The 12,453-nt window shown below is 39.0% G+C and overlaps 2 protein-coding genes across 2 annotated transcripts; both read left to right on the top strand.

Moving 5' to 3' along the window:
• The first annotated feature begins 4,236 nt into the window (after positions 1 to 4,236).
• Positions 4,237 to 6,655, top strand: fpr1 (formyl peptide receptor 1). Its single transcript, XM_054622325.1, has one exon. The coding sequence runs from the start codon at positions 4,237 to 4,239 to the stop codon at positions 5,368 to 5,370; it is 1,134 nt and encodes a 377-aa protein (XP_054478300.1). The 3' UTR covers positions 5,371 to 6,655.
• A 1,202-nt stretch (positions 6,656 to 7,857) lies between these two features.
• On the top strand, positions 7,858 to 11,271 carry LOC129110145 (chemerin-like receptor 1). The gene is made up of 2 exons (XM_054622328.1): positions 7,858 to 8,091; positions 9,374 to 11,271. The coding sequence occupies exon 2, from the start codon at positions 9,388 to 9,390 to the stop codon at positions 10,480 to 10,482; it is 1,095 nt and encodes a 364-aa protein (XP_054478303.1). The 5' UTR covers positions 7,858 to 8,091; positions 9,374 to 9,387; the 3' UTR covers positions 10,483 to 11,271.
• The last annotated feature ends 1,182 nt before the right edge of the window (positions 11,272 to 12,453 follow it).

Raw genomic sequence — 12,453 nt, forward strand, 5'->3', positions numbered from 1 at the left:
CCCACACACAGGCACAAACATACAGGCATGCATTTTAGTTGTGCCTTTCAGGTTTCTCCTCCACCCTCCCAGCTGCTGTAGTGAATAATAAACCCCCAAACTCCAACTGCAATATATACTCCAATATATCACCCTCTATACTAAAACTAAATTCCCTTTAAACCTCCGCTAGTTGTTTTACACACCCAAATTGGTATTTGTGCGGCACACACATAATTGTATGTTTGGTTGGTGAATCAAGAACTCTGGCAAGCCCTTGGCTCTGAAGGCTCCCCTCAAACTATAGCCTTGGGATAGCTATTAATATCCCCCACAGACACCAGCAAAATGCTCTGCCTTTAAGTTCTGTTCAAAGACTATACAGCAGAATATTCAAAAAACACATTTAAACACAGAAATGAGAAGTGGAGGATGTATTGCACAAGAGGGTCTAAACCAAATAAAACAAAGTAGTCATACTGTCTAGACTTTAGCTAAAACAGTAATGCAATTTAGTGTTACAAATGGAGCTGACCAATTCAGATTTAAAGCGAGTGATAAATGAAGGTAACTGGGTCAGCTTATTTTAAACTGTTTCCTGTAGTTAGAATATGTTGGTTTTGGACCTGGTGTAAAATATCTCCCAGTGGGAATGAATATTCAGATGCTGAATGTTAATATGTATAAAAAAAAGGCAATGATAACATGAGTCCTCCTACACACTCAAAAAAGGGTGTTGCTCTGGACTCACGCAGGGACCTTAGAGCGTGCACACAGACATATGTAGTGTCTCTCACTCTTTCACTCTCTCTCTCCTTCCTTCCTTCCTCCCCCTCACATCTGGACTATTGGCAGTACATAGTTCCTGTGTGGTGTGTGCGTACATTAGCGGGGGAACCATTTTTTAGGGTTGGGCAGGTTCTAGCTGTGTGAATCTGATTAGTTCAAGATATTGAACCTCATTGTGTTTCACCGTGTGAACAACTGCTGTAGTTTAGATGAGATGCTCCTCAGTCTGATTGTTTGAATTATAGATATTTATTTTATTAAACCTCATTTTCAGTTGCACAAATATTAAAAGGGTCTCTTTTTTAATTTTCCTAAATCCATTTTTTTTATTTTGCACCCAAGGGAATATCAATCAAACAGATGTTGCTTTATTGATTTTAAGAATGGCTTTCATCTGTTTTGCAAATTAATTGTTAATTTTTGGGAAAAATACAGATTTGTCTACTTCATGTCAAAGTTATGGGCTGCACGGTGGTGTAGTGGATAGCACTGTCGCCTCACAGCAAGAGGTGCCTGGGTTCAGTTCCCGGGCTGGACAACCTTCTGTGTGGAGTTTGCATGTTCTCCCCGTGTCAGCGTGGGTTCTCTCCGGGTTCTCCGGCTTCCTCCCACAGTCCAAAGACATGCAGCTTAGGTGCATTGAAGACTCTAAATTGCCCGTAGGTGTGAGTGTGAATGGTTGTCTGTCTCTATATGTCAGCCCTGCGACAGACTGGCGACCTGTCCAGGGTGAACCCTGCCTTCGCCCATTGACAGCTGGGATCGGCTCCAGCACCCCTGCGACCCTTAACTGGATAAGCAGGTTACGGTGAATGAATGAATGTCGAAGTTGGAGTTTTAAGCCGGTTTTGATTTGGCGCATATCAACTTCCAGTAAATTATGTGCCAACAAGTTTGCTTCTATGAGCAAGAATGAGTCACTCATAACTCTAAAATGAATGAATGAACTGGTAAACTAGTCTGAACGTCAGTGTATTTGCATGGGAAAAGTGAATCAAACACAGATTACTGCAACCAGGAAACAGTCTATTCATCATGTTTTGCAATTTTGGAAAATAATGAAATCACAACCATGTTATACACATGCACGCATGTGTGGGTAGGGGATAGACAAATTAGTAAAAAGGAACCATGTGGGAGGAAGTATGAGCATGAAATCTATCTCAGATTAAACATTTCTTCCTTGCTGAAAGGTAGGGCTGTACTCTGGGGACATGAAACTGATTTTCAGTCTCCTACAGCCAACACTCCCCCATGTCTACTCCTCCCACCATTTAAACAACAAAAAACTGTTCATTGCACTGTACAAACTTTCAGTAAGTCTGGTTTGCCCTGTTATTTGTTGTTTTTAACTCTTCTAATTATTCGGCTAATCTGTAGGTCCATGTTATTGCAAAGTCTTGTTATAGATTCAAATTCTCCGGACTCTGAGAACCTGACTGCGATATATCTGGAGTACAAAGGCAACAGGAATGTTCCAGGCAGACTTTAAAAGATAAAATTGCTGAGATTTACAGCTCAAATTTGCTTCAGGGTGGGTACATGAATTCCCTTTTGTTTTAAAGTGGCAATCAGGTCTGCGGTTGTTTGCCAGTTCCATTCTCTAGCAATGCCTACACTTATGCACCTTTACTGTAAATATCAGATGTTTCAGGAATGCATAGTTCAGTGTGATGAGTGACCAATAATATTCCATCTAATCCCAAATTCATGCAGCATGAATTCATGCAACATTTTACAATTACAGAAAATGACTAAGCTGCAAAAGTATGATAGGCCTGTTGTATATGTATTGTTTGAGTACTGTCAGTAGTGTTTCTACTTACTTCATTTACAAGTAAGATAGTACTTTCACAATAGATTGGATTAATAGTGCAAAATAGGATGTCTACAAATGTCTCTTTGTTTGCAGGTTTGAATCTACAGAGGCACTGCAGTTATGTGTCCAGCTTCAAGTGGACAGTGGTACGGAGGGTGTGGCCTTCTATTTTTTTAAACTGCACGGCAACCCTAAATTATGGACAGAAGCTGCTGTGACTTTCTTACACGTGCTGTAGGGGGAAAAGAGGGGATATGTTACCTACACGTTCAGATGTCGATTCACACAGTCAACACAGAGCAATTCCACTTAACCTCAAGCCAACGTGAGGTCAACCCACATAGAGAAAAACACATTACGCATCAGGATCACTGATGCACATGAGAAGTCACAGCTCCACCCATTCTCAGGTAGTCATCTCAACAACCCACAATTTATGAATTTAGTTGTTTGGTTTCTTGCTGTTTTCACTTTTGGAGTTTCCCAAAGTACAAAGGGCTCTATCGTTTGGCATTTGAAGAAGGCATGTCTTGGCAGGATTTTACGTCAGACTTAAAGATTAGCAGCAGAGCAGCACACTTACAGATACAGCAGCATGTAGGCCTATATCATATCTGTTTATTACTGTCATGAAGTTCACAAATATACTGTATCCCCTTTCTGTATGCATAACCCATCTATCAATAAAGCCCAAATAGTTTTTGGTTTTGGAAAATGTTAACATGAATTGCAATGCATAAAAAGCCAAAGAATAACGTCCAAAAGGTTTGATGGCTTTCAAAGGAGGGGGTGCGTCATGAGGTCCCGCCTCAATAAGAGCCATGACGTCACATATTTAAGGAGTCTTGGATCAGAACTCCGGAGTCTTCTCCAGCGGACGCATCCTCGTCGGATAGATTCTCTCAGGCAGGTACTGTACCTTTGTTATCTCCAGAAACATTTGCTCTGAAAGAAGAAGACAATAAAAGCATCTGATGATGGATCATATAGCATGCACTGGCAAACTTTTTAGTCTGGAATTTGAATGGCTTCGTTTCAGAGAGTTGCTGCTCTTTGAGGTCGACAGAAGTTTTTTTTATAAGAAATTGACAGTGAAAATATCCTACTGCCAATTAGCTGTTAATTAGGCCTATAAACTGTAGCATATAGGTGCCTGGACGCTTGCTTTTATTCAACAGAGTGGTTTTATTTGATTTCCAGATTTCTGATCCCGTTTCATATGTGCACTGATGTGATTTCATTCAGTGCGCCGTTTGCATGTAAGTGTTGCATGTTGTGCAATACTTTTCAAGTCTGTTTATTTTGTCATACCTTGTTATGAAGCCTCTAACTATAGATAGTGAGGGAGCTTTCTTCAAAGTGTCTCATTGTGGCTCACAAGATGGTTGCATGAAGTACAAATAGTAGTCGGGACAGATGCCCCATAATTAAAGTCATGTCTACGTGAACAGCATCATCTGTGGGCTTTTTTGCGGAGCTGACACATGAAGGTACAATTTGTCATTTTCAAGAGTGGACTGAAGATAACGTTTAATTAAATTATTTAGCAAAACATTAATGTCCTGCACTGTTAGGGACAGTGTTATGACCTCTGGGTAACATATATATTTTATTTTTATGATTTCTTTACAGCAGGTCTCAAGAATACAATGATGGAGCTAATGACTGCTATCCCTTTCAATACATCAGACGCCACTGGAAGAAATGTCTCTTTGTATGACGACGAAGATGAGTATGACTATAAGGACGAGCACGCTGAGCTGAGACAGTCTCTCAACATAATGTCTCTCATTGTTTACTGCCTGGCCTTTGTTCTTGGTGTGCTCGGGAATGGAGTGGTTATCTGGGTGACCGGCTTCAAGATGAAGAAAACAGTTAACACAATTTGGTTCCTCAACCTCGCTGTGGCCGACTTCCTCTTCACAGCATTCCTGCCCCTGAGTGTGACCTACACAGCGTTGGATTTCCACTGGCCATTTGGCAAGTTCATGTGCAAACTAAACAGCACAATAAGCTTTCTGAACATGTTTGCCAGTGTCTACATTCTGGTGGTGATCAGTGTGGACAGATGTGTGTCTGTGGTGTGGCCCGTCTGGGCCCAGAACCACCGAAGTGTACGCAAGGCATCCTGTGTGAGTCTGGGTGTTTGGGTACTGGCTCTGATTCTCAGCACTCCATACTTCATCTTCAGGGACACTGGGCCATCATATAACAATGGCGACATCATCAATTGCTTCAACAACTTCGCTTTTTCTGATGACTATGAAACCCCATCTGTGAATCAGCTGCGACAGTTTCGTCATCAGGCCATGACCATCACCCGTTTCCTCCTGGGATTTGTTGTCCCCTTCACTGTCATTGTCTCCTGTTATGCTGTGATAATCCATCGTCTCAGAAGAAACCGCACCCTGGCCAGCCACTCAAGTCGGCCCTTTAAGATCATAGCTGCAGTTATCACCACTTTCTTCCTGTGCTGGGCTCCTTATCACATAATGGCTTTAATTGAGTTGGTGAATCATATGGCTCATCATGCAAGTGAAACATTAGACCATGTCACGACTATTGGAGTCCCTATAGCAACCAGCCTGGCCTTTCTCAACAGTTGCCTGAACCCATTGCTGTATGTGTTCATGGGACAAGATTTCAAGGATAAAGTCCGCAAATCCATCCTGAATGTTTTGGAGACTGCCTTCCAGGAAGAGGTTTCTCGCTCTTATACCTACACAAACTCAATGGTCACCAGTCGGAGCAAAGAAAAGTCTGTTTCTGATGCTGAGGTATAAGGTACTCTTATTTCCAAAAACAAATACTGTCACTGTAAATAGCAAATGTAACTGTATATAACAAATAACTTCGCTTCTGTTGTTGTTTTTTATCCAAGGACTCAAAGGTGATCTATATTCATTATCTGAAATTGAAACATTCCACCTATTACCGTTTGATTAATGGGAGATGTATGATTGGCAACTTCACCGACAGTATTTACAATCTGGTAGACAAACGGTAATGTTATACAGTAACTTCTAGATCCATGTTTGATGCATTTGTGGGATTAAGCCTTTTTTAATTCATGGAAAAGTGACATTTTTTTTAAGGCTTGTTGATGTAGAGCTTTAAAAGGGTGCCAAAGAAAAAACTTTATGTTTTTCATCTATCGCATTAACTCCAGATGTTGATTGCTCCATTATGCCCTGCCTGTATGGGACGGCAAAGAAAACCAGCAATAAAACAAGTCCTAGTTGTTAATAGGCCAATATTGTAGACTATATTAATAATCTAAAAGTCTGGCAAGTCACCTCAATAATAATAAGGCTAGTTTGACAAAGAACACAATGCATTTCTTGCCATAGAATATAGAAGGTTGTAAACTAATGCATTGAACAGTAATAATAAAGATTCTACAGTGTGAATTAGCGATGAGGAACCACTGCATAAACAGGCTTATTGCAAATCACTTTACCAACTTGCCCCTCACCACTGATCCCATTATGTGTGTACATGACCACAAATACCATCTTTGGTACATATTACACTACCAAGTTACACTAGCTTTTGATTAACTAATTTACTCTTGTAATTTTGCCTGTAATGTCTATTTTACCTGCCATATGGCAACATGAACTGATTCAACTGACTTTTGACTGCTAAATGTCTACTGCATGCTTTGATAAACATGTTTTTTTTTACCAATGTTATTCAGCACTAGGACAGGCTAATGTAAGCCTAATGAATACCTTTTATTGTGACCATGATAGTATCATGTTTTAAGCTGTATTGTATACTTGGGCTTTGTTTAATCTTTTGACCATTGTTAGTTACTTTTTGGGTAAGATATGTGTGATATGTGAGTACATGCACATTGTGCCATAATCCAAGAATTTCAATGTAACATTTTCACCAGTTATTTCGCAGCTATTTTCATTTTTGTTTTTTCTGCAAGTTTTGTACTTATTTTCTCTACCACATGTCAAAGGTGACATCCATAAGTGTCTTGTTTTGTCCAACCAACAGCAAATAAAAACAATGTTTATAAATTAAAATATTCAGTTTACTATCAAAAAAGATGAAAGAAAAAGCACAAGCACTTTTCAGGAACTAGAATTGGCCATAAATGGAGATAATAATTATAATGTAATTGTGGTTCTTGTGTTTACTATTACTTCCATTATTAAAATGTGCTTTGGACCATGTTTCCTCTTATGATGTACATCTAATAATCTCCACATAACTTCACAAAAAACTGTGCCTGGTCTCTCTTTCTCTTATACAGAAAGAGGAGCATGTGTATATCAAGTACACAACTTATTTGATGTAAGACATAACTAACAAGCAGCGGATAACAGTATGTATTTTTTACTGTTTGTTCACTTCTTCATTATTATTATAGTCATGGCCAGTAGAGAGAGCTGCTTTACGCATCAGGTGCTTCTCAGATCAAGAACACCTAACTTCAAAAGGAAAAGATAACCCAGGAGCCTACTGATTGATTTGTACCTGTTTATATGCCTTACATAGTGCAAACAGATTTGTAGCATGGTTTCCAAAATAAAAGGCATTTCAGTTAAGTAGTCAGGAAGCTGGTAAATCATCACTCTTCTGTGATTGTATAAATATTATGGGTAGACTTTAAGTGCAAAAGTCAGTAATTATCAGTAGCTTTGACATTATGTCTTTTTATTCTGATAAACTCAATTGGCTTACGTCAATGAGAGACTAACTTAATTCACCATTGTCAATGAAAAAAACTATTGAACTCTTGAATTGGACTCCTACATTGTCTCATTTAACCTGTCCTCACTTCCAGTACCTGGTCATCTGCGTACAGCTCATACTTTCCTGACTGGGGAACGTTCTTCAGGTAAACTGGTTTGTTAAAATCTAATGTGTGTGCTCTTCATCCATGTGGCTACAAAACAAAAATAAACATTAACATTCGGAATACAGGGACATTATAATTTATAGTATGTTTCATGTCATCGTGTCAGTGTAATTATCATTAGCCAAAATATAGATGATGCCATAACTGTTTGGGGAAACACTTTGAGGTTCCTTAAATTTGTATGAACAAGCACTTATTGTAAAGGGCAAACTGCCATGACATTGATGGGTGTTTTTCAAATGTTGAAAGGATACAGATTAGGTGTAGAAACAGGATGTACCAAGACTTGTGAAACTGCCCTGATAGAATTAAAAAATCTCTCCGGAAAAGATGTAATCTCACCTGTGACTTGCAAGATGGATCTACAGAAACAGTCCTCACTCAATGCAAACCAGCAATGAAAAAGACAGGTGCTAGACAGTGTAATGTAGTAATATACTGGAGTTGCCCAGATCAATAACATTTTTGCACCACAATTATATACATGTAAGTCTTGGGGGGGGCGTGCTGCCTGTAGTTCCTTCTCGATGTGGGCGTTGGCGGGCATACATAAGGATTGTAATCTGTCACTGTCATTACTTCTGCCGCGGATTCACCTTTGAGCAACTGGACATCCTAAAGAAAGGTAACTTTTCTTCTTAGATTTTTTGTTTTTCCTCGAGATTAACCCAACGAGGTTGTTAAAAGAAAATATGACACTAAAATAGTCTGATTCGTGGTATTGAGACCTCTTTCCCTTGATGTAAATAATAAGGCATTAGAATGAATTGATAGGCTTAACCGCTTCTATCAGAGAGCTCGGTGCTCTTGTGGGTCAATGATGATTTTTTTTAAAAAGAAAACACAGTTGGTCAAACTTAAAGCTTTGGTTGATTTTTCTGCAGAAACATAATAATTTATAATATATAAACAAAGTATCACTGACTGTAGACAACAAGTTCAGGGTCAGAAGCAGTCAGGCAGAAATATTCCGGTTATTGGGTTAAAAGTATTACAGTTGCAGAGGGGAACTGTTGTGGTTTTTAAATGGCATCGCAGATCATTCAATGAGAAACCAACACTTACAGCAAAGGCAGTTTTTTCTCTCCAATCTGGTTCTGGTTCGGGGCTCCTGGAGAATCAACTAATAACTGCGCTAATGTTTTAACAAGGGCTGTGTGTTGTTATACTTTGGCTTCCAGGGTTTTTTACTTTTTTAAGACAGGGTAGATCAACCATGTTGTCATACAGACTGCTAATTATTACCACTGGTGAACCTGAATGCTGAGTGGTAAATTGACGGTATCTGACATCCCCTAGAGCTCAGAGGGACGCAGCCAAGCTTCAGCTGCAGTTGACAAGGGTCTACATAATATTTAAATAGAAATTTCTCATCAAGCCAGATGTCAACATATTTATATTTTGTGACCGTCCCACTTTCGTATTATTGTAGTCTTTGTCTTAAATCTGTCATGAATTTTGTCTTGGAAATTACTTTCATCACTTATTGATTTAAATCTTTTTTGTTCAGTTAATTTTCAAAGATCTGTTGAATGCTTATTTATTCATAAACATACTTAAAATTAGGTATTATTTTAAGATTGATACTTGCTACTTCCTGTTTATTAAATGAAAAAGCAGGAGCTGCAACACAGTATGAAACCGTGTTATCTGCGTAAAGATGAACAGAACCGGGCCCAATAATGGGTCCCTGTGGCACACCTTTGGTAAAAAACAACTATTCTGTTTTTGCTGTGCCTACCTTCACAGGGTTATAATAATCTGTATAAGAATAATAATGAAATAAAATAAAAATGTGTGATTAGTCAAAGAGTAGTCTATTGCATCATTATGTTGTGTTATTGATATCTATGTAAGGTAAAAGAAAGGAAAATTATTTATTTTGTTTCTTCATATTGCCATTGCAGGTCCCAAGACACTTATGAAGATGAATGCTACCTCTTTCTATGACAACAATACAACAGATGTATCTGGAAATAATGGCACTACGTTCGATTACTTTGAGCTGATAAAGTCTCTCCACATAATGTCTCTCGTTATTTACTGCCTGGCCTTTGTTCTTGGTGTGCTCGGGAATGGAGTGGTTATCTGGGTGACCGGCTTCAAGATGAAGAAAACAGTTAACACAGTTTGGTTCCTCAACCTCGCTGTGGCCGACTTCCTCTTCACAGCATTTCTGCCCCTGAGTGTGACCTACGCAGCGTTGGATTTCCACTGGCCATTTGGCAAGTTCATGTGCAAACTAAGCAGCACAATAAGCTTTCTGAACATCTTTGCCAGTGTCTACATTCTGGTGGTGATCAGTGTGGACAGATGTGTGTCTGTGGTGTGGCCCATCTGGGCCCAGAACCACCGAAGTGTACGCAAGGCATCCTGTGTGAGTCTGGGTGTTTGGGTACTGGCTCTGATTCTCAGCACCCCATATTTCGTATTCAGGGACACTGGGCCATCATATTACGATGACGACATCATCAATTGCTTCAACAACTTCGCTCTTTCTGATGACTATGAAACCCCATCTGTGAATCAGCTGCGACAGTTTCGTCATCAGGCCATGACCATCACCCGCGTCCTCCTGGGATTTGTTGTCCCCTTCACTGTCATTGTCTCCTGTTATGCTGTGATAATCCATCGCATCAGAAGAAACCGCACCCTGGCCAGCCACTCAAGTCGGCCCTTTAAGATCATAGCTGCAGTTATCACCGCTTTCTTCCTGTGCTGGGCTCCTTATCACATAATGTCTATAATTGAGTTTGTGAATTCTTTTTATCAAGCTGAAACATTATTCTATGTCACCGCTATTGGAGTCCCTATAGCCTCCGGCTTGGCCTTTCTCAACAGTTGCCTGAACCCACTGCTGTATGTGTTCATGGGACAAGATTTCAAGGATAGAGTCTGCAAATCCATTCTGATGGTATTGGAGACTGCCTTCCAGGAAGAGGTTTCTGGCTCTCAAACTGGCACACAGTCTTTGAGCACCAGTCAGAGCAAAGAGATCCTTAATACTGCAGTATAAGGTTGCCCATGCCATGAAGAAATAAATTCTGAAACTGTACATAGCAAATAATCTTGACACAAATATAAATGTATCTATCAAATTAATTGTTTTGCTTTTGTTTTCAAGAACCCTAAAGACAAGTTGTAAAGATTGAAGCATTTCAACCTCATGGATTTATGTAAATTTTACTCTATGGTCAGTTAACTTATCAGGCATCAAAGAGTACTGCGTTTTAATTACACCTACAGTATTTACAAGGTGATGGAACGAATTTTTGGTAATATTCTGCAACAAGTTGTGATGCCTTTTGAGGAACTAAACCTTTGTTGAATTAGCTGGGTGTGAAATATTTTAATCATACAAAGAAGTGGTTTATGCAGTTCTGTTTTTGCTGCTTGTTGCATCACAACAGTGCCTTCAGTCTGTACCGTAATGGAGAGAGTACCCAGCAGTTGTTGCAAAAGAACCCAGCAGTTGTTACGAAATAGGTATTACATGGGTTTTTGGCGGCTGTGGCGTAGTGGAGAGCAAGGTAGTTCTCCAATCAGAGGGTCGGTGGTTTGATACCCGGCTTCGGCAGTCGATGTGTCCTTGGGCAAGACACTTAACCCCAAGTTTCTCCCCTGTCATCAGTGTGTGAATGGGTGAATGATATGTAATATACTACTGTAAGTCGCTTTGGATAAAAGCGTCTGCTAAATGACTGTAATGTAATGTAATGTTAATCTGTGTAACATAAGCAACAAAAAAATTAAATAAAGTTTGAAAATGGGAGCGTTGTGTTTTTCCATCTGTAACTTTCGCAATAGATTCTGATTACCATTTCCTTGTCTGTATGTGCCATAAAATAAAACATGCAAACAATTCAAGTCCAAGATGTTTTTATGTCCACCATTTTAGAATATAGATATTCTGTTTCAATTTTGCTTATTTGGCCTGTATGGTCATTGTTGCCGCACAAATTACACTGAAATGAATATTTATGATAGTGTATTGAGCACCTGGATGCCATTGATGTACCTGTTGCCTTCCCTGTAATGACACCAAAGAAAGTGATTTACCTGAATTCAGACTGCTGGCTTTATATTTATATAATTACTGTAAGGACAGGCTAATAAATAAATATGACTATGAACCAAAGAAAAATGGATTGGCCACTGATTCAGTATGCAAGACTGTAGGTATACATATTGTGACAAGTAGCAACTTGTCTAGCTTTAAACTAATGTATTTGATATGATGATGATGGAGATGATTTTTTTGTAATCTTTATTACTATTATGATTTTCTATTGTTAAAATATGATTTGGACTTCACTGTTTTCCACCTGTGATGTCTAATCACAACATCACCTTACAAAAGATTCTGCTTTGAATTTACGATACAGTGATGCATAGATACGGGATACACTTTTTGCTGTTGATAGTCTTTCTAAATATCATTATAGACCTGATTCATTGTATTAATTGACCAGCAGAGGGAACAGTTTTACATATTTAAGTGTAGGCCAGGTCAAAAGGAGTTCTCCACACAATGTCCAGTAATGCGCTGCAGAATCAGATGCTTTTCAGACCAAGGACAGCACACTTTAGAGGGAAATAAATACTGTGGCACATTAATGATTTTTTTTGCCTTCAATTTTGCAAAATGATTTGTTGTACAGTTTTACCATTTGCTTTTACATCCCGGATAGATATTGTTCTAGTGATCTCAATTAGGTAACTGTTATAATACATTTGTTTATTTTATTAGTGAAATTTAGCACATTGGGGAAAAACTCTTTAGATCCTCTTAAATGTCACAAGGTAATTTTCTGTGTCCTGTCACTGTTAAATTAAAAGAGGAGACATTTAGAGCTGTGAGTGATCATTTCAGCCAACGCCATACTGTTGTGTATTCATGGGATGGTTGACTGATAATAAAGTCTTGCCAGAAGTGTTAACGGGAAAGCTCTGTGATTGTTTAAACTGACAAGTAGTTTCTAAACTA

Source organism: Anoplopoma fimbria, chromosome 20 (assembly GCF_027596085.1).
Source record: "Anoplopoma fimbria isolate UVic2021 breed Golden Eagle Sablefish chromosome 20, Afim_UVic_2022, whole genome shotgun sequence".
In the NCBI taxonomy this organism is placed as follows: Eukaryota; Metazoa; Chordata; class Actinopteri; order Perciformes; family Anoplopomatidae; genus Anoplopoma; species Anoplopoma fimbria.